This window comes from Buceros rhinoceros, unplaced genomic scaffold (genome assembly GCF_000710305.1).
Source record: "Buceros rhinoceros silvestris isolate BGI_N320 unplaced genomic scaffold, ASM71030v1 scaffold2097, whole genome shotgun sequence".
In the NCBI taxonomy this organism is placed as follows: Eukaryota; Metazoa; Chordata; class Aves; order Bucerotiformes; family Bucerotidae; genus Buceros; species Buceros rhinoceros.
In genome coordinates this window covers 9,620-31,251 of record NW_010422553.1, presented here as the reverse complement: position 1 = coordinate 31,251, position 21,632 = coordinate 9,620, and the positions used below count along the sequence as shown (strand labels likewise).

At 39.5% G+C, this 21,632-nt stretch overlaps 1 protein-coding gene across 1 annotated transcript in view; it reads left to right on the top strand.

Moving 5' to 3' along the window:
• LOC104496871 (OTU domain-containing protein 7A-like) overlaps nucleotides 1-21,632 on the top strand; it is a 38,321-nt gene that overhangs the window by 10,222 nt on the left and 6,467 nt on the right. Inside the window, exons 2-6 of the mRNA XM_010140055.1 lie at nucleotides 7,443-7,625; nucleotides 9,428-9,646; nucleotides 17,523-17,624; nucleotides 19,154-19,281; nucleotides 20,242-20,354. Of these exons, the coding sequence (XP_010138357.1) occupies nucleotides 7,443-7,625; nucleotides 9,428-9,646; nucleotides 17,523-17,624; nucleotides 19,154-19,281; nucleotides 20,242-20,354 (745 nt within the window). The remainder of the gene's footprint in view (nucleotides 1-7,442; nucleotides 7,626-9,427; nucleotides 9,647-17,522; nucleotides 17,625-19,153; nucleotides 19,282-20,241; nucleotides 20,355-21,632) is intronic.

Sequence of the window (21,632 nt, the reverse complement as noted above, 5' to 3'; positions counted from 1 at the left end):
GTTCCTGCGGAAAATTTCTGTGCCTGTTAGGTGGTTTGTTACTGATCCACAGTAGAGTCTCGTGTAAAATGCTTGTTCTGTTAAATGAGCTCAAAGGGGAGATGATATGCCTCCCACCTCAGAGCTGATGCTTTGTACTTGTGGGGCAGCTGCTGTGCCATGAACACCTTTCTGTGCACTGGTTTAGAGTATTTGAGTCACAGAGGCGTGGTACTGAAAACAAGAGTTTTGTCTGCCAGCAAGACTTTCCCTGTGTTGTGGGCAGGGACGCTTTCTTGACTTTAATTTTTTTTTAATAGGGAGGTTGTGACATAAAACGCCCAGTTATCTGTAATTCCATATAAAAACACGTTTCCTAGAAATATAAGGTCTGTATTGTATGTTGCTATATTTTTGTAAGGTAAAGTTGTAAAGTTGCTACATTTGTTTGGGTTTTTGTTTTTTTTTTTTTTTTTCCTGTGGATGCTTTGCATTATCTTTAGTGATAGTGGGGCTTTTTCCAGTTCACTAGTAAAAAAATACAACAATAATCAAATATTTAAGAAATGGAGGCAAAAACCTTGACAATTATGTCGCTGGTACTGGTTCTCAGTAGTCACTTTCTTTTTCCTTTTTTAAAACAATGTTTTCTACATGGTATTGCATTAAAGTGTGAGTCTCATTAACAACAAAAATGGCATTCAGTGTGAAGTAGCTGGGCAGATAGTGTACCTGATTGTAAAGGTTAAAAATTCCAGAAAGTGTGTCCAGTTTAGTTTTACTGCCATCTCACCAAAATACCTCTTATAACTTCCTTGTATTTGTCACATTGAAAAATGATGCCCTCACTTCAGCTTAGTTTCTTGTTCAGTTTCATCATCTTTTTGTGCTTCTGTAGACCTCATTTCTATTTTCTGAAATACATCATTCTGTAAGTCTTGTCCTGGTTGCTTTCTCTGTGAGCTGTGTAGCATTTTGGCATCTTTTTTCCTTTATTTTGTGAAAATTTCCTGTTAAGTCTTACTGGGCATTTTTATTGCTTCTGCTCCTTAGATATATGCAACAGCAGTTCATGAACTGTAAACACAGGCTACACCCTAATTTGTTGCCTACCAAATTACTTCTCCTGCATCCTTTTTGGATCTGTTTAGCTTTAGGCAGCTTTTCTTGCCCCTTCTAAAATTTCATTTGCTGAAGTCCTCTGTGTATGTTGTTGCTGCACATTGCCCTTCATTGTGGTCCTTACTATTTAGATCTTTCCTAGTTCCCCATCTCAGACTGCATCCTTTCTAGCATTTTGTTTATCATTAAGTCAAGAATTGCTGGTGACCTTTCAAATGTTCTTTTTAACATATTGGAGTAGGTGGATATTTGAAAGCTTGGCAGGGGGGACTGCTTTATAGTTACATGCTTGCTATTCCAACTAATTAATGATAAATGTCCTCTAGTGTTGTTATCTCTGATTTAGGAAGTGAAAGACAATAGATTAACTGTTACAACCACACTAAGCTGTGCTATTTTAACCAAAACAATCAAAAATCTCAAAGACTAAATAATAGCCTGTTGCTCAGGTCTGTCTCCCTGAATATTATCTGCCTGAAAAATGTGAAATCTAGTATTGGTACAAATAGCTTAGGCTGCTTAATGGGTGCTTGATTTTTGTTATTAGAGAATACAAGTTGTGATCTGACAAAGCATGTGCTTAATATTGGGCAAGCAAGTATTACTCATGTGCTGCAGAGCATTAATATGTCACTTTCTCCTCACAGCCCAATAAAGTTGAAGACTCAACTAGAGAAAGACTAGATTAAAAAAAAGATGAACCCTTATTCTCCAGAAAAACAAGGGTGAATGCAGCTGTCTAAGCACTGTGAAAACTATTGTAAAACCTGAGCGGTGCTAATGATACCACCTTTATAAAGGCAGAGTGTATTTCTCATCTAAAAAAAATTACAGTATGGGATAGTCTTGAAGCAAATGGTTTAAAGCAAAAGTTTCTAGTGCTCTTCTGCTTTCAAGTTACAGCTTCCAAGCTGGTCAGATTTTAAAATGTGGAGTCAGTTGGAAATATATCTATTAAATCACGACTTTGTCAGGAGGTGACTTTGAAACTTCCAAGAGAGAAACTTTTCCAAGAGATACTACGTGTATGTACCAATATGGTGGATGATGCAGCTTATGTGCAGCTTGGGGCAGAACCAGATGGGCAGAAAAACAGCTAGAGGAATATTTGTCCTGTGAAATTTGCTCTGGTTGGTTTGATCTCTTCCTTGACATGCACCTAATACTTGCTGCAGAGACTAAGGAAAACACGTGTTTTATTCTACACATCTGCCTAACCTATTGGCTCAGTTGTTTGTCCATGTAATTCCCGGTCTTGTCCCTGGGCTGGTTTTCTTGTTAGTGTGCCTCAAGGAAAACAGTGGTAGTTAAGACTAAATATAAAAATCTAGGTCTTGGACTTTGGTTTCTTTTGTCAAATGTTTTCTAAGGTGAAGATGGCTCTACAAGTTAGGAAGGACAAGGAGGCGAGGTGGAAGGGCTGGGAAATGTGAAGGAATGAGGTGTCTTCTCTGATCACGATGTGGTTAATCCTAATGAGGTCACCTCAGCCTTTCCCTCCCTCAAAACCTAGATTTAATAGCAAACAGCTTTCCCCAGTGTTCATGAACGATGTGCTGCCCAAAGAGCAGTGTGCCAAGGTAAGAACGAGTTCTCTGTGGATCTGCAGTAGTGCTCTTGCATAGGCAATGCCCTTGATCGCTGCCTCCTTTTCAACTTCCTTCTAGCCTGGGATTTGGAGTCTGGTGAAGCTTCCACAGAAAGCCCTGGCACTGGACACATGGCTTTTATCCCCTGTCCCTTTCTTCTACCCTTGGTGCTTTTGTGTCATCCCTGGTCAAGGCGCCCTAAGGAAAGCTAGGCTTTTTGGCCTGGGAAGATTTTATGTCTCTCAGATTGGTCTCGGAGCATCAGGTCACTGGGAAACCAACTTCCGAACGCTTCTTGGACTCTTCAAGTTGTCTGAATAGGGCAGAGGTGGAGGTGGGGGGAAGCAGTCCTCTCTGATCAGGAAAAACTGAATCATCTGAAATGCTTCTGAAGTGAGTCCAACTCTTGCTGTTCTTGAGGATAATTTTTTTTAACCTGTTACTAATCCAGTTTGAGGTGGGAAGGCAAAAACGGATGAGTGGCTTCTTAAATTATACATTGTTTCATCTAAGTCTTTGGTTACTTCTTCGGGATGACGATCCTTCCTGTTGTTATTCAAGCAACTATTATTTAGATCAGAAACTTCACAGTATAACTGAGTTTATTTTTGCATTTCCCTTTCATGTAGATGCCTGCTGTCACTGACACTAAAATGTCAGTACAGCTCTCAGTGTATCTTCCATTCCTTACTCAGCTGCACTTTTTTTGTTGTTGTTTTTCCTCCACGCTAGAAGCACTCAGTATTAAAGCAGTGACCTTCCAGACCTGTTAAATTTTACACCTGCTGACTCACATAGCACATGCAGCTGCTGTGGAAATAACTGTTCAATAAGAGTATTCTTTCTGCTGAATTAGTGAATTAATTTGATTCCAGCATCCTGATCATGATTCACTACTTGTGTTTTCTAACCAGCTTTGTGCTGCTCTAGCTTTTTGCTCTCTGATGTTCTCTGACCATTGGAAACTTAAAGCCTTTCATATAAACCTACTGTGTTAGTGCTGCTTTGGAGCAATTCAGCTGCTATTAACCGATACGATGCTACTGGTGACTTGTCATCTGATGTGATTGTGCATACTGAAATAACGTTGTTATGCCTGTGAAATACCTTTTTAAATACAATAATATTTCAAAGAATACCAAGAAGTTAGCAGTCAGTGAAGAGCAGGGTGCATCAGATAAGTAACAGTAAAAATAAATAATACACTGGACAATCTGAAAACTAGTCTTGTGTTGTTTTTTTCCTTCAGATTGCAACAAAAAGTCTTACTTTTAAAGGGTGGTAATATTCAAAAGCACTATTTCATGGAGATGGAAAGGTGCTTAATATGTTATCTAATTTGGTTGGATTTTTTTCTCGTATTCTGATGCTTGGGGACTCCAGCCAATTTGGGGAAAGTGAGTCCAATAATAATTTCCTGTCTTGGTTCTCTGCAGTTTAAGGCTTTGGTGCTGAATTACTGCTTTTGTTCAGGAGATGGGAACAACTCCAGGGAGATGGAGAGACTTGAAAATAATATATTTCTATGTAAGATACATTTAGATAGAGAAATTTTTTGTGTGTAGTTTCAAGTCTTGAAGTTCAGTTTCTACATTGTACCATGGAGCATAACTCATGAGTCAGTCTTAGATGCAGGACACTGCATCTAAGTCTTAGATTTAGTCTTAGATGCAGCACACTGTTGCTGAAGACTGACTGTCATTTCTGTGATAGAGCTTTTATATAAGATGATTGCATTTGGCTTAAAACTAAGGACAGCAGGATTTCTGTTAGTCTCCTGATTTCCTGCTTTCCCAGTACATACATCAAAGCCCCGTCACACAGCACATGCACGGTGGTTTTTGTTAGTTTTCAGAACTGAAACAGGAAAATATCTTGAACGGGTGCCATGTAAGGAATGCCCTGACAGTAGAGAGATGCTGTCTGTGTTTCATTAACATAGGGCTGTTACTCAGGGATCTGTAGTGAATAAACCCAGGTTGCTACGTAGCGCTGGACTTGTAACATTGCCAGTACTCAGATAGTACTGTTTGGTTTAAACCTACATTTCCTAGAATTATGTTTGTTGTCACTTTCACTTTTAAAAGAAAGTTTTACTTTATTGTCCTCAGAGTTGAGAGAGAAGATTTAAAATACATACTGTAAGTGCCTCCTTAAAACAGAACCAAAGAAAAGCAATCCCTACTCCAAACATTGACAGGTGATCACATCACTCGTGGGAACACACTCATGATTCTTCAATGTTTGGGTTGGGTGACTTGATTCCCATGATATATATAGTTAGAGCAGAGCCCTAACTAGATTATAGCCATTGAATCTACATGGGACTTCCACAAAAAAAAAAAAAATGCTGACAGTATCTCAAGTGCTCGTCTAGAATCTCTGATAATTCTTGCTGAATTTACATTTTGTCCTGCAGACTTTCTAATAGAAGACTACAACATAACACACATGATGATTCCACATCACTGACGTGGTCATTTATATTATGGACTATTCAGGACGTGTATAACGTTCTTTCTTAGTAACATTAATTCTCCTTTCACAATTTTGTTTAGTACTTCAAAACCTGAGGCAGTTAAGCTCAACCCTGTAGGTAACAGCTGCTGGTGCTGTTTTTTTCCTACTTCAGTTAGTTTTTATTCTTCACAGATGAATGACTGTAACAGTAAAAGACTTTCTTTTATCTGTCTAAAACTGCCTTGTACTATTTTTAGCTTATTCACCTTTGTGTAAGCAAGTAAATTATATACCAAACTGCTCCTCAGGTAATGTAGCTTCTCATGGTACATAAGTGACAGCCTTTTATGGTGTAATAAATCATGCATTAGTCAGAATCAGGTTACTTTTGAATTCCCAGGAAAAGTGTTCATGGAATGCTGAACCTCATACAATTAGTGGAGTCTTTTTTTTTCTTGCTATTAAATATTCATAATATTCCAATTAAAAACAAGTACTGGGAGAATTCTGGGCCATGTATGTATTTTAACTTAGGATTGTTCTGAAATTAACATACAAACATCTGAACTCTTTTCATCATTATTTTCACCACCTGTACTAAAAGGGCTGCTCTATCTCTGCATATTAGCCTGTGTTCTCTTATCGCTGGTCATAGCAATGTAATGAAGTGGAGCTTGGAAGCAAATCTTTTAAAAGATTCTATGTTGGCAGATTCCATGAGTAGCTCACACAGACTGGAAACACACTGACTGAATCCTCTCACTGCATGTTTTGTTACAAAACACTGTCCTCTGATGTATAACACTTTCTCTCTGATGTACAAGATAAAGGAACTTGAGGGATTTTGGATTTGTATTCTAGCTCCTCTTTCATTAGAAAGATAAAGTTTCTCACTCTTTTGTGCTATAACACTAATAGTTGTATCTTTCCATAATTGCTGCTAATTATTTATTATTATTAATACAACTGTACAGATATTAATTACTCCCACCTCTCATTTTATGTTAAATTCTGTGGGGTTTAGTGTTCATCTTAAATTGCTAGCTTCTGGGGCCATTTGATCAGAATCTGAGCAGGGGAAGTCCTGGTGTTGGTTGCCTTGTGTGATAAAACATCTGAATTTGTGGATGAGAGGAGAGCAGTGGATACCTTTTTCCCTGAGGGTTAGTAGGCTTTTCACACTGTTTCCCACGGTGTTGCTATATTCAAGTTGGAATGTTACAGTCCGGATGGGTGGACAATTAGATAGGGAAATAACGGGTTTGATGGTCACACAGAAAGGGTAGTAGTTAATGGATAGTTTTCTAGCATCCTTTAACAAGGATGAACATGGCAGTTCTGCACTTGGAAAGGAAGAACCCCCTGCAATGATACAGGCTGGACAGAAGCTTGGGAGTTAAAAAAAAAGAGGAGGTCTTTGTAGCCAGCATGCTGCTCATAAACGAGCCATGTGCCCTGACAGCTAGCAAAGCCAGCAATCTGCTGAGTTACATCAACGGGACCATATCTACAGCTCGCAGATTGAGGGAATTGATTTACACCTCACTACGCAGCACTCATTAGACAGCTATAATACTGTGTCCAGCTTTCGCCCCACCCTCAGTCCAGGAACAACAGCTATAACTTGGATTCAGTTCAGGGGAAGCCTACAAAGGTTGTTGGGGTCTGGAGCACAAGTACTGTGAGGAGAGATTGAGGGAGTGGGGCTTGTTCTGGGTGGAAATGGGGAGGCTTTGAGGAGACCTAACAGCGACCTTCCTGTGCTGGTAAGAAGGTTATTAAGGAGTGGGAGCCGGGCTCTTCATGGTGGTGTGCTGCAGGAGGGCAAGAGGCGATGGGAATAAGTTGAAACAAGAGAGTTTCAGAGTGGTCATAGGTCCCGTGAAGACAGTCAAATGTGTGAGCAGTTTGCCCAGAGAGGTTGTACAGCCTCCGTCCTTGACATTGTAAAGACCAAACCAAATAAAGCCCTGAGCAATCTAGTCTGATCTTATAGCTGACCCTATAGCTTTGACCAGGAAATTGGACAAGGGCTTTCCTGAGGTCTTCTCCAATTATGATGTAAAGAAAACTGAAATATGTTCTTGTCTTTGTCTATCTACTGTGTGCTTTCAAGATATTTATCAACTGCATTTTTGCTGAGGGAGGAGTGGTTGTAAAATCTTTTCCCTAAAAAACCTCTGTTTCCTTGCTGATTCTTTAAGTAAGAATGATTTCTCTGATTAAGTTTATGTTAAGTGCATATGAAGATGGGTTTCAGGTTATCAATCTGGTCCTTTTGCTGTTTGGCAGGCAAAAACTGGGACTTGACAGCAGCTTTGAATGACTATGAGCAGCTCCGGCAGGTACACACCGCCAACCTGCCACAGGTGTTCAATGAGGGCAAATACTACAAGCAGCAGGAGCCAGAGCAGCCTCCCCAGGTGACGAAGGCTGAGCGGCCTTGCCTGCAAAGGCAGGATGACATCGCTCAAGGTAAGAGCTCTTCTCCGGAGTCTTTGTGGACAGCAGCTTTCTAGCCTGTCTGCTTGTGAGTTGTGCTTGTCTGCAGGGAGTTGGAAGTCATTTGCCATCAGCCTGTGAAGTGGGTCCTTGTGATGGGATTCACAGAGCTGCTGCTGGACCCGACATTTCATGTTTCAGTTGTCATGAACTTTGCCTCAGTTCCACAAGTTATTTTTTAAGGTGTGATTAAAGTACAAAAATACATTGTCCCCAAGCAGTTCTGTGGGGCGCATAAACCGAAATAAGAGTGCCACAGACCACTGTTGTAGGTAGTTTTCTGTGCTTACTGAGACCAAAAAAAGTTTAAAATAATTTCGTATTTCACCCTTCAAGTTCTTACTGACAGCATGGAATCTATGAATAACTTTCAGCTTTAAAACTGCGTTCTTTCATGGTTACACAGAAGAAAGGACAACCTCCTATTCCCTGCCAAATAGAAATTGAAATCTTTTTTCACTTTTTTTTTTTCAGAACTCTTAGAGGTTTTACTTCAGATCTCTATCTCTCTCAGACTGTTGGAATGGTTTTTTAATCTTAATTTATCAAGGAAGCGTTGTTTGTACCAAAATAAATATGCAGGTCTGGGAGCTTGTCATGTAGGGAGGTAATAGCACTAGCTTGGTGATGGTTTTCTGTGCAGTCATTAAAAGGAACAGAAAATCTTCCCTTCTCATGCTTGCCCTTCCCTCCTATTGAACAGGAAATGGCCTCAGGGCTTGGGAGTGTCAGGAAAGCTATTTTGACATTGATAACCTCCATCGGTGGAAAAGGAAATGCAGTGCTTCTGATGGCTCCTTAAGAGCACTGAATGCAAATGAAGGGAGGAAGAGTAGCACGTTGCAGTTGATAAAACTGTCTCACTTCATCCTCATTAGGATAAAGCTCACTCTAAAATTCCGTGTTACTAAACTGCCCCGTTTACACTGAAATGGTCTTTTGATAATGGGTGTAGTAGGTAGTGTGGGGTAAGTCTAACTTTAGATGCCTGGCTTTAAATGCCTTTGCTCCCAATTCAGTGCATAACTGAGGATTTCATGATCAGAGAGCCCTCTCTGACTGAGGCGTGGAACTGGAGTGAGGAGGATGTTCAGGGAGGAGCAGAGAAGGGGGAGGAGGGTCTTGATATGGACCAAGTGCTTGCAGTGGAGGATGCAGCCAACTGGTGAGGGCTGGACCGTGGTGGGAAGGGGTGATGGAGTGGTAGCAAGGGGTTGTCAGACAGAGATGCTATCCTATACTTCAGTTCCCCTGTTTAAAAGTCATTTAGCTGAGACGTACAGAGAAGACAGACATGGAAATGTAATCAAACTTTCTACCCCTTCCCCCAGTTTAGGATATTTTAGAAAATACGTTTAGCTCTTAAAATTAGAAGAACTTCGATCCATTAGAGAAACAAAAGTCTACAAACTCCAGGAAAGTTAAAAACATTACTTGATTATCATCTGTCTGCCAGTAAATGTTTCTTCTGAAACACCTTTGGAAACTCAGGATACATTACAAAATTTTTGTACAGAAGGACTTGTCTTTCACATCTCACCAGTTTTACTGTTTATCTCTTTTGCAAGAAGGAGAGTGAAGGTGCTGTGACTTGCCACAGGGATCCAGAGTAAGAACTAAGCAATCTTTTACAGTAGGGAAACAGCCCAAAAAAGGTAACACACAAGAAGTGGAATACATTCCTAAGTGAAATTAATGGACATTTGCCAGACATGGTGCTGACTGGTCCTTTACATAGCCTTAGAGGCTCTAATCTCTGTTTGGTTTCTCTACAGAAAAGCGTCTTTCCAGAGGTATTTCTCATGCCAGCTCAGCCATAGTCTCCCTTGCACGATCACATGTAGCAAATGAGTGCAGCAACGAACAGTTTCCTTTGGAGATGCCCATCTACACATTCCAGCTACCAGACCTTAGCGTGTACAGTGAAGATTTCAGAAGCTTCATTGAACGTGACTTAATTGAGCAGGCAACAATGGTTGCTTTGGAGCAAGCAGGTGGGTACATAATTCAGATGTCAGCAGCTGGGCAATCTGGCTTTTTGGTTGACATTGCTGATAACACTTCATTTCTGGAGCTTGCGCATTCTGCCTGGGAAATAAATGCCAGAGAGTAAAACCAAATACACAAAATGATGCATACCCTGATCCCCTATTTGTTTGAAAACGTTATAGAGAACACTGTCAAATGTACTTAAAACAATGAAATTGAGGGAAGAAGGAAAGGAGGACTGCTGGGGAAGTCATGCAGTAGAGAAGGACATGAGTCTGCATGGTCAGAGGGGTCTGATACTTCCAGTTCTCACGAGGAAATTGCGTTTCAGTGACTAACAAAGGAAACATCTTCAAGTTCTGCTGCAGCTTGAGAAAATAATTTAAAAATATGTATTATATATGCTAATTATTACTTTTTGTAATGAGGAAGTAAGTAATTTTAAAGTAATACTTCATTAATGCCATGGAAAAATGTTAATAAATTTAAAATTAATTTTAATTCAAATTTATAAGTAGTTTAAAGTCTTAAGTCAGTTTTGAAAAATATGGAAATACATATTTAAAATTAGTATCTGTGTCTTATGAAATAGCAAATGAATTAATGAACCATGAAATGAACGCATCTGTATAGTGAAATGCCCAAATCTAGTGATATAAAGGAGTTATAAAATCAGATTTCTTGGTTGTCTGTGGAACATTGAATAGCCAGTTGCTTTTTTCTGGGGGTTGCTGTACTGGCTTGTGTAGCGCAGTGTATTCAGCTGAGAGTTCATTCACAAAACTCTGCATTGTCATACGGCGTGGGTCCAAACTGGTAAACTGTGGTTGTTATTGCTCAGGGCACTGCATCGTAGTATTTGGGCAGGACCTCTGCTAATCGAGTGTCACACCGAGTGCTTCTCGTGTATTGTCACGTGCTCATTTTTTGGCTTTGGTATTTGAAACACAAGGCATACTTAGATAATAGCATCCAGCAGTAAATACTTAAGAAAGAAACAAAACAAGACCAAAACAACCCCCCAAACCCAAACAATATTCAGAAGCGCTGCTTCTGGCAAAAGGAGCAGTATAAAATAATGCAGGAATAGTACCAGGCAGCTGCGAAGGAGGAAAGTTGTCAGTCACTTATCAGGAAAATATTTCTAGTTTGTCTAGGAACCAGCTGGATTTGCTGCCTCTTAGCATTCCTCTCTGATATCTCTCTGAAAATTAGAATAAATCATTTATTCGTTTCTCCACATTGCTTTAATTAGGGCAATAAATTGACTCACACTGGAAAAGTCCCTTCCTTCCCAGAGCCTCTTGCATCCTGGAAAGGAGGGTGCTTGGACCATTTGAAGTGCTTGTGGTATTCTTGTAGCTTGTGTGGACCTGGTTTACTTTCATGAGCATTTCATTCAAACAAACTGGAACTTCCTGGGAAACAGGAGTTCGAGTAAGTTAAACAGTTCAAACAGTGAATGTTTTTAAGAAAATAATGTAAGACCTTGTGTAAACTGACCTTTTCTCTCTATTTAAGACATGAAGATACTCAGTTTCCTTTTATTGCCTGCCTGCATTAGACATGCTGTTGTCTGAAATGGAGAGCAAATTAATAGGAAAGTCACTTCGCATTAGACACTTTATTGTCTCCTACCCACCAGCCCCAGTTTGACTATGGTTTGGTTAAGGACACAAAAAAATTAACAGATAAGGTGTGCTCCCTGCAAAGGGCCTGAAAACTATTTCAAACAAAAGCAAACCCCCAGAGGACAGCAGCTTCTGTGGCTGAGATTTGGGGATATTGTTAAAGGAAAGGAGAGAGGTGTGTCCTTGGGTTTGAACTGGGCATGAATTTCAAGAGGAAGAAACAAACAAACAAAAGCTGACTGGGCAAAAGGAGGAGAAACTTGCTTAGGAACATAGAGCAGCTTACTACTCACAAAGCACAGATCAGGAGAGCAAACCTGCTGTTAACAGACTGTCACACGTCTGGTCTGAAGTGGCCAAATGAGCTGGATGTCTATAAAAGTTTGTAGGGTCTTTTTATTCTCTTTTTATATGCTTAGGCACTTGCCACCATTACACCTATATGTGAGAGGATGTTCAGGATACATCCTACTGATACAGAAACTCAGACAAATTCCTGGTTTACTCAGAAATGCAGTGTGAGGTTTTAAAGGACTGGCCCAGCTGCAGGCAGCGTGATTCACTCACTTTCCGCTGCTGCGGTGTGTCTTCTACTCTTTGTGTGATTGCTTTCTGAATATTTCTCTTAGAGGATAGAATTCACCACATTCATAAAAGCATTTTGGGGTTTTGTCCATCTTGTAAACTCAGCTGTTCATTACTGCCTGAAATGGAATGAGGTCGGCTTGTATGTGATGTGCAGACTGATCTCTGAGTGCTCTTACAGTAGTCAGCGTGGTTCTCTGGAGGATGGCTCAGGTAATAGTCAATGAAGTCTGTGTGAAAGGCATTTTGTAATTCTAAATATTTTGCTGCAGCAAGCTGGTTTTCATTGTACACACGTGTTACCCCACGGGACGTTAATATGTGGGCTGGCACTAGGACAGATACAAAAACTTCTGTACTGATGAGCTCAGAAAACCATAGTATAGGCAGAATGGCTGGTCTAACATAGTGAAATGAAAAGAAAATAGTTACTATTGCTGAAATACAATTTAATACAAAAATTAAGGGTTAACTGTATGAACCTTCAAGAATATTGCTCTTCTACGCTTTTCTTTCTGTGCTCAGCTTTGTGCTATCTATGAAGCATTTTATACAGCTACAGGCAAAATAAACAGTGATTCATTCTTAAGCCTGAGTTTCACATCCCTGAAACCAAATCCACCAAAATCTGGAAATGTTTGATTTCAAACTGTTGAAAATTAAGCTTTGTTAAAGAAAAAATTCATACCTTTTCAGATTGCAGAAACATTTTCTTATCCCGGAATTTTTAACAGATTTTCACACATTATGTGCAGGGTGCTGGGATAGCAGCCATTACAATCACAGGAGAAGTGATTTCCGGGCTTTGAAATGCATGCTTGTGTAATTCAGTTCTAACATGAATGATAAAGGCTTTATCGCAGAGTAGGATGAAATGCAATAATGTTGTAGAAAACCGTAAAAAAACAAATGAAGAAAGCCGGTAATACTGGACCTGCAGATAACAGAACTCAGTATCAGTTGTCTACAGTCAGTTGGGCCTAGCCATATATTTCTGTGCCATGTTATTTTATGATCTTTAGTTACATGCTGGTCAGTAGCTTCTGTGACAGAGTCTGTGTTGCTTATGCATCAGGCGACATGAGAAGCATTTACCTGATGGCACAGTTTTACTTATTTCTACATGCACTGCTCAACATTACATTTCAAGGACATTAGTAAATGTGAATACCTTGCACGTGCTGCTGGAAGCTGATTTCATCATCTAGACAGAGAGAGAGAGCTCCTACAAGAGGGTCCTTTCTTTGAAGTACAGAAAATGTATTGGTAGATGTTTTGTTTATTCACTAATTTTAAAAAATAACCAGTCACTGAATGAGTACTATAAGCCCATGGAGAAAACCTGTTCTTGTAATTTTCTTCATGTCAATACTTGCAAGTACACATTTATTGTATGGAAGGACCAAAACTAAACAAGCAAATCCTCTTAGCTAGTCGTGTGAGAAACATAAAGTGTAGAAGTAGCTCTGCTGAAATCTGGATTTGAGGTTCGTGCACCTATTGCTAATTGTCTGACTATCCTGAGAGGGCTGAGTAACCCTCTGTTGACCTCACCAGTCAGTTCTGTGCACCCCCTGAGCAGTTATTGCTGTTGCGTTCCAGAGAGGAGTTAATGACTGTAACTAACTAGTTAGGAGTTAGTTAGTGAGAATATATGGGGTGTCCCAAACTAGACTTGCTTGCGAAGTTGAAAATACTATTTTGTGACTTGCTTGTGCTGGAGGATGGGTGAGAGGTGGGTATCTGGAAATGCGAATTGCTGGCGGAGTGAAAGAAAGGCTGGTTTCAGCCTGGTTTCCTAAGGAAACAGCTCATGTCAGAAAGTTGTCTCTTAAGATTGTATCACTGTTTATTTTTAAAATTTAACTTTTGACAATTTCAAACATATTTGTGAGTAAGCTCTTACAAGTTTCATGAAAATAAGTAGCTAGCTTATTTTCAGTATTTTCGTAGCAGAAAATCTTGCAACGTGATAAACGCTGCAGAATCTGCACGGGAAAGAGCTCCAGAATGCCCAACCACAAATAAAAGAAAAGCCTTCGGAAGTCTTGCCTTTAGCCGCACCTATGACAAGCCCAGGAAACCAGAGGTTGACTTCCTGTGCTCAGATAAAGTTGTTTTCCTCAGTGAGGTGTGTACTCCGTCAGTGTTTCCGAGGAGCTGCCTAAGGCTGCTTTACTCAGCCGTATCAAAGAGCAGTGTTAATAGCACGGTGAAGTGCGTTAAGAGACTCAATGTGAGATACACTCAATGTGAGATACACTCAATGTGAGGTAAAATTGTACCAGCTGTGACATGACACTTCACACTTTTCTCCATCTTTAACCATCCTTGTTTTTCTCTTAGTGTGTATTTCATCTTTTCTGTAAGAATTCTGACTTGTTTTTTATGCAGTAAAGGAACAGTGGCGTTGCAGGCAAGAGGTTGATTGTTTGCCTTGGAGGCAGCGACACGCAATCTGGCTTTGCGGCCATACAGGCCTTGAGCGGAGGCTCATCCTTTGTAGCATCTCCTTTTCCCCTGTAGTGAGAGAGTTATATTAAGCTGATGTTTACAAAGTCCTTGTAACGTTTTGGTGGATAATTCTACCAGAAAAATCCAAAGTCTGTAAAGCCATTCAGTTTATTAATAGCTTAAACCAGAAAAGAAGAAAATTGAGTGGTGAAAATGGAGAGAGAGCAGAGGATTTATGCAGATTTGCTACAAAGGTTTCTTAGTATTATGTAACCTCATGTTTGTTTTGTCTTTGATCGGTTTGTATGCTTGGGCAATGACTGCTTTATAATGGACCTTAGTAAACTGTAGCAGCCCTGTATGAGCATCTCTATGGGACAGTCACAAACTTGCGTAATTTCTATTGCATGTTTTCATCTTCTTTATCTTTATGCTCTTAATGGAGTTCTGCACAGAGGGCATCACCCTGAATGCTTTCTTACCTTCTTACCAGTGCACGAGGCATCAGGGGCTGATAGCGAAAGCCAGGCCTGGTCCCTGCTAATACTTGAAATGCATTCTCTGTTCTCTGCTGCCTTCTGTTTGAGCCATTCAGGTCATATAACCATCTAGAATCCTCTTCAGAAGTTTCCCCTAGAAATCCTGCAGCAAGAATCTATACACCTGTGCCTTGCTGTCCGGAAGCTTATGGAAATAACTCTTAAACCTTTCTAGTGTCCATTAATAATGCACCGACATAAACTTTTCCTGAGATTCAGTTTATCCTCTTTGCATGGAGTACAAGATATACATCTGGTTCTGTATCAGAACGATGGATTTGTGTTAGGCCTTGCCAATAACGGAGCAGGGGGAGCCAATGTATATATTCAGCCACAGAGGATTCTGTTAACATTTCTTTTGAGTTTGCACCTGAAGTCTTTAGTATCATACAAAGAAAGGGCAATATTGTGTGCTTGTGTCTGCCTCTTTGTATGTTGCTAGATCGTAGACCTGGATAGGACTTTTAATCTTGAGCTAAAATAAAGATCAAATTTTAATGTACTGGAATATGGCAATATTAATTCTTGGAGAGTTTTTGCTGTAAAACAACAGCAATTTCTTGAAATTGTGGGTCTTTTTAAGATTAAATAGATTTTATAAGGAAGTAAAAAGCAAGATTGAGTAGGAGACCCAACAGAGAGAGGGTGAGTGAGAAATGGGTATAATTTGTCCATAAATACTGTCGTATCAAAGCACACAGAAATAAGCCTGAGGCAAAACTATATCCAGTTTTCATTTAAGCTCTGCTTTCCTGTTGTTTCCCCAAAGGGATCCACTGTAACCACTAGATTTGAAAAATGAAACTTTTTTGTTATAATCCCATGCACTTCAGCTGATTTTTTAGTCAGCCATAAGCTTTGTGGTGTTAATCAGGCCCACAAACATTTTTCACATAATCTACTTGAAAGCAGATCACTTTTATAGAAGTCTGCTCTTATTCCAAAGATTCATAAACACCAGACTTTGACATTTATTACCAACAGCTGCTAGTTAATCTGCAAAGCACTCCTCATTCCCTTAAATCCTAAGCTCTGCCTGTTTCAGGCCTTCTAACTCTGCTTTAAGCAGCACCTTGGTGCTACTTATTACTGAGTATGATGCCACCAAAACATTCTGAATAAAGCAGGTGGCAAGTTGTTATTTCACAGCCCACAGACACAGGGGTTGCTAAAAATGATAACTCGTTATTTCAGATTTATCTTTCCCAGAGGCTGTCCAAGAGCACTTTAAATTAAGCTTCTTGAATGCATGTTTAATTTAGAATCCAATCAGCCTAGTCTGACATGTTGGGCATTTACAAACTAGCTGCTAAAATCGTATGAGGATTACCAAATGTGCCTGGGTGTTGATTGGCTGTGCATCTTTACCTTCTCAATACAACAGCCCATACTGACCAACTGAAATTTATTTACGTACTTCTTAATACCCGGAACAAGTAACTGGAGGCACCTGTTAAAATTGTTTCTTTGCACAGTATGTATTACCTGCCGTTACAAATAAACGCCAGCAAAATACATTACTGGACTGAAGTTTTTTCCATTGCTTGAATTTATTTCTGTTTTGGGGATTTAACCTTAAAAGCAAGGCTGACTGCACAAGTATATACATACTGTTTCCTCTCAGCTTGCAAGCATGAAGGAATTGGGGAACAAAAAATCTGCAGATGAGGACAAACACAGAAATGGAGTCACCCCAGGCGGCCTATTGCGTTATTCATTCAATTAGTCAATTGTGCATTGCCCATAGACTTTCCAAAAGTCTTGGGAAACATACCAGCTCTACTCGTCATTGTTAATCATCTGCTCTTCCTCATCTCCAAAGATGTTATACAATTAGTCACATTCTCTGTCTCTTTGAAGTGTTCATGTGACCTTTTAACCAAGACTCAACACCCCAGCAAGCTACCATGTGGCAACCTGTGTGCCAGGAATGATGCACTTCCAGCGTCGGCTTTGGCACTGATACTCTTCCTGGCTTTATTTCTTTCATCTAGATACATCAGATATCTGTCCTCTTCCCAGTCTTTTTCATAACCCGTCTCTGTTTTATAATCGGTAGCACTGATGGAGAAGTAGTTCTCTAAACATTCTCAGAGAAAAGCCACATGCTATCCTACACCTTGGGCTATGCATTTGGTCTCATTTTAATTCTCTGGTAGCACAGCAGTTGATTTTTAGTAAGTCTAGTCATGATTTACACTAGGGTAAATGAGAGGAGAATCAGCTGTTGAAACAATCCATCTGACTGAAACAATAGCACTTTACTTACTAAACCTGCCTAGCAGTCACCTACCTTGATTAACACATCCATATTACTTTTGTCCTTTGAGACTTCGTTACTGTAACGCGATCTGTCATCTGTGTATGGGAGGCTGGTGTCAGTTATGTCTGGAGAGTGATAGCAAGGCAATGAACTCTTTGGAAATCCATCCCTAAAGGCAACCTATGAGAATGGAAGATGCAAATTAATTAAAGGTGCTCCCTTCTTATTCCACATACATTCAGAGAATAGTAAAAGTTTATCTGCCTCGTATTTCTAATCTTTTCAGTGTCACTTCTGACATGACATTTCAGTTTATCTGGCAGAAAGGATGTTCATGATTATCACACACCATTGCTGTATGCCTGTACACAGTCTCCACTCACCACTTTAACAGATGCTTTCTTTTCAGGACGACTGAACTGGTGGTCCACAGTGTGTACAAGCTGCAAACGCCTTCTTCCCTTGGCCACGACAGGTGATGGAAACTGCCTCTTGCATGCTGCATCTTTAGGTAAGGGAGAGGCTCCACAGGAAACCTTCTGCCAAAAATACTTACCAGTTTTCTCTATCCCCAGCGAAAGCTCAAAAACACAGGAGATGCAAAGACTTTCATTAAAAGCCTGATTCTGGAGTAATGTGTTCTTCAAATTTCACTGAAGTATTGTTTGCTTTAGGCGTGCTTGAGGGATGAAGGTAAAAGTGTTATCAGGTTATAAAACTATAATTGGAACAGTATCGGAAACCATGTATCATAAGCACCAGTGCTTTGCACTTTCCTTACAGAACCCAACCTAACAGCTCTGGAATTCCGGGTCCTTCTGCAGGATCATCCTCATCGTGGGCAAGAAATTGCATTCTCTCTCTGACTTTTATTAAACAGTTATCTTGCTGTCTTCAAGAATGCAATATCTAGATATTATCTCTATTGGTTCCTTGTAGAGTTCAAGTATACGGGAAACAGAGTTTGGGGAGAAATAAAATTATTTCCAATTGATTGATTAATCATTAATACAAGATCATTGAAGCCTTTCTTCAAATGAATTAAATAGAAACCTGTGAAGTTGAAAGTCTTTGTTCTGCCTTCTATATCCTAACCTATTATGAGGAAACTTATTTTTTTGTTGAGTAGCTAAAATCATCTACCAGCAGAACTCCAAAAGGTGACTTATTAAAAAAAACCCTGGGATTTTTTAGTATTTTGAAGAGACTCTTCTTTTTGAAAGCAGTAGTAAGAAAAGCTTTTGTAGTTTCCAAGGATCCTTTTATCGTTGTCCACTTCATTTTTAATTAGGAGAAATTGTATGTTATTTACAGCAAATGTTTGGAGTGTTTTGACTTGCAAAGTCTTAAATATATTTAATGCCTGTAGCTGACATTATAGTAACTGAAACATGGCTCTCTATGGGGATATCTCTTGGTGAGCACTCGGCTCACATTTGTGGTAGGTTACTGTTCTTGGCTACATGAAGATTTTTATTATCTTTTTAAAATTATCTTAAAATGGGGTTGAAAGCCTGTGGCTGGTTGCATTTTCAGACTTCTAATCATTTTGAATGATTGTCTCTTCATTTGGATGTTGAAGCCAAAGAAAATTTACCATCCTGCTATGTAAGAGCTGGAGGCCGTTGGATGTTGGTCTCATCTGCGATTCACAGAAGTGCCTGCAGTTGTCATTAGCATTCTTGTGTCTGCAAGCTCTGTTGGCAGCTACAGCTGAAACCAACCTGTGTGTTGCATATTCCATTGCTTGCAGCAAAGTTGAAGTTGCCACAGGTGAACAGTGAAACACTCAAATCCTTAGTCGTTCCTTTATCAATGCTTAAACTTTGTTAAAATTCCCTCATGAGCAGCGGTTCATTAGCTTATCTACATTGACTGTTTCTTTAGGAAACCTTTAAAAATAATGAGGGAATTATTTGCCAAAGAGAATCTCAAATGATACATAAGCTATGCTTCTTCTGCTAATGGAAAAATATTAATTGTACTAGTACTTTCTATTTCACTATTTCCTTAAAATGGTGTTGTCTTGTGCCGCTTTAGGGATGTGGGGATTTCATGACCGGGACCTTGTTTTACGTAAAGCACTCTATACTATGATGAGAAGTGGAGCTGAAAGGGAAGCACTGAAAAGAAGATGGAGATGGCAACAGACCCAGCAGAATAAGGAGGTCTGTATGGCCTGAAGATAGTCTTGTTATTATCATTTAGGATCAAAAGAATTCCTCTGAAGTTCGGTGTGAAAGTTTTAATTGCTATCAAATTCCTTGTGCTTCCATTTTGCATGGGGAAAGAAATACTTCAGAATTTTTCTATCAGAATGCAAATGTGTTTGTAGCTTTGTGAGCATAAATATGCATGGTTTTGTGCTTACAGAGGTCTAAGATGAGTGTGGAACCTGTAAAAAAAATGATGGGCTGCAAAGTTAAATGTATCATTTCACTACCACAATCTCTTAAAAATGAGTGGATGCAAGAAAAAACCCTTTAGGAAAGATTCCCCAGAATGGTGAATTAGGATTCTTAGCGCTATGGCCAAATATTGAGGGGATGTTTCTTAACTAAAATCATCTGTAGATCTGGTTTGAGTGCTGATAAAAGCTGTACTTCAGTGTGTATTACCTACTGGACATGTCTGTGGCTGAAGAGTGGCTATAGAGAGTACAGCTGGGCTGTGACTGCCTCAGCTACTTCAGGCTACCTGAAAAGCAATTATATACCCTTTCTGCTCTTGAACAGAGGGAGAAAGTATCACTTGTCCACCAAAGGAGGGTGTTCATAGTAGTTCCAGGTATGTGAGAAGAAAGCGAACCTCCAGCAATGGGCAGTAAAGCACGTTAACCATGGTTGCGTGGAATTCACGTGGGTGTGAATACCTGGACCTGCAGTAGCGGAGCGTTGGGTTAGCAGCAGCAGACCCACGTCTAGAAATGTAATCCAGTAATCCACAGTTTAGTGGGTTCAATCTCTTTTTGAGCCAGTCAATATTCTTTCACTTGAATAGAAATGTTGAACCATTAATGGTCCAAGGTATTAAACCGTATTGTTCATGAAGTTCAAAATAAGTTAGTCATAACTCTGCTTACATTTTGTATCAGCATAATTGTAAAGGTATTTCATTCTCTCCCGTAGTCAGGTTTAGTGTATACAGAAGAAGAATGGGAACGGGAGTGGAATGAACTGCTTAAACTGGCATCAAGTGAGCCTCGTACACATTTCAGCAAAAATGGAGGCACTGGTGGTGGGTAAGTTTAGAGGAGTACACAATCTTTTCGGTTTTGTTCTCGGTAGAAAAACCATTCAATACAAATGAATGAAGATGTTTATAGGACCATCAAACTGCCTTTTCAACTGCTCAGGATTTTTTGCTCGGTAGAATATAATTATCTAAACAATGAATTATAATATTTAGCATTTTTATTAACTTTCCTTCTACAGTTACCACACTAACTTGAAGTTACTTTGCTTCCAAAAGAGTCTGGTTTTCATAAATCCTAATTTCTTGGTTTCTGGAATCAGCACGCTGGCAGTAGCATCTAGCTTCAAGGAGATGAAGTATCTCATCTCACTGAAGATGTGTAGCTTTTTGTTCAAGGAAGACCTAGCAGAAAGATAGCCACTGCTCACATTTTCCCTAAAACATAGAATGACAGGATAACATCACGTCTTCTAATAGGATTCTAGAAGAAAGGCGTTTGTGCCTGGATTCACCTTTTCTGTCCTTTAGCACAGCTTTAATGCCATCTTCTCATATTCATACATTTATTTCAGTCCTTTTTTGCTTTGTAGTTCAAACAGAAAATCTTCAGAGAGATCTTTTTTGAGGGCAAGTCAACAAGAAACCCTTAACATTTTCTACTTTTAAAATGCTGTTAACCCTAAAAATACAGGCGGGAAAAAATTATTGGTTTTAAAGCTAAAGATTAAATATTTGGATGCAGTATCTTTTTAAACAGAAAGCAGAATATTGAGTTAGACTTTGTCGTCTCATGAAACCCCTCTGAAAAATCAGTAAGCTACTTCAAGCTATAAGCAATTATAAAAAACTTTAACTAAAAATTAACGAATATTGCACTGTTAGGAACAGTTGCCCTATTCAAGATTTTATTAAACCCCTGTAACATAAATAGTGCTCTCAAAAGCAACAATTATTTAAGGGTTGTAGAAGCTTGGTGGAGGAGTCAGGGGTGACACAGTGAAGTGTGCCTGGGGGAGCAGGAGGTGGTTTTTTTGCTTGCTTTCTCACCATCCAACTCTAGTTTTACTTTGCAAGAAATTCAATTAATTTAAAAATATAAAAAAAAAAAAAAGATTTTTTTTTTAATTAAGAAAAGAAAAATTCACCCAATCAAGTCTGTTTTGCCCATAACAATAATTGGTAAGTGATCTCCCTGTCTATCTCAACCCAAAAGATATTCTTTTATTTTTGCTCCTGTCCTGTTGAGGAGGGGAGAGAGAGCAGCTCGGGGGTGGCTGGCAGCCAGACAAGGGCAGCTCACCACAGGGGCTACAGTCTTCGGAGG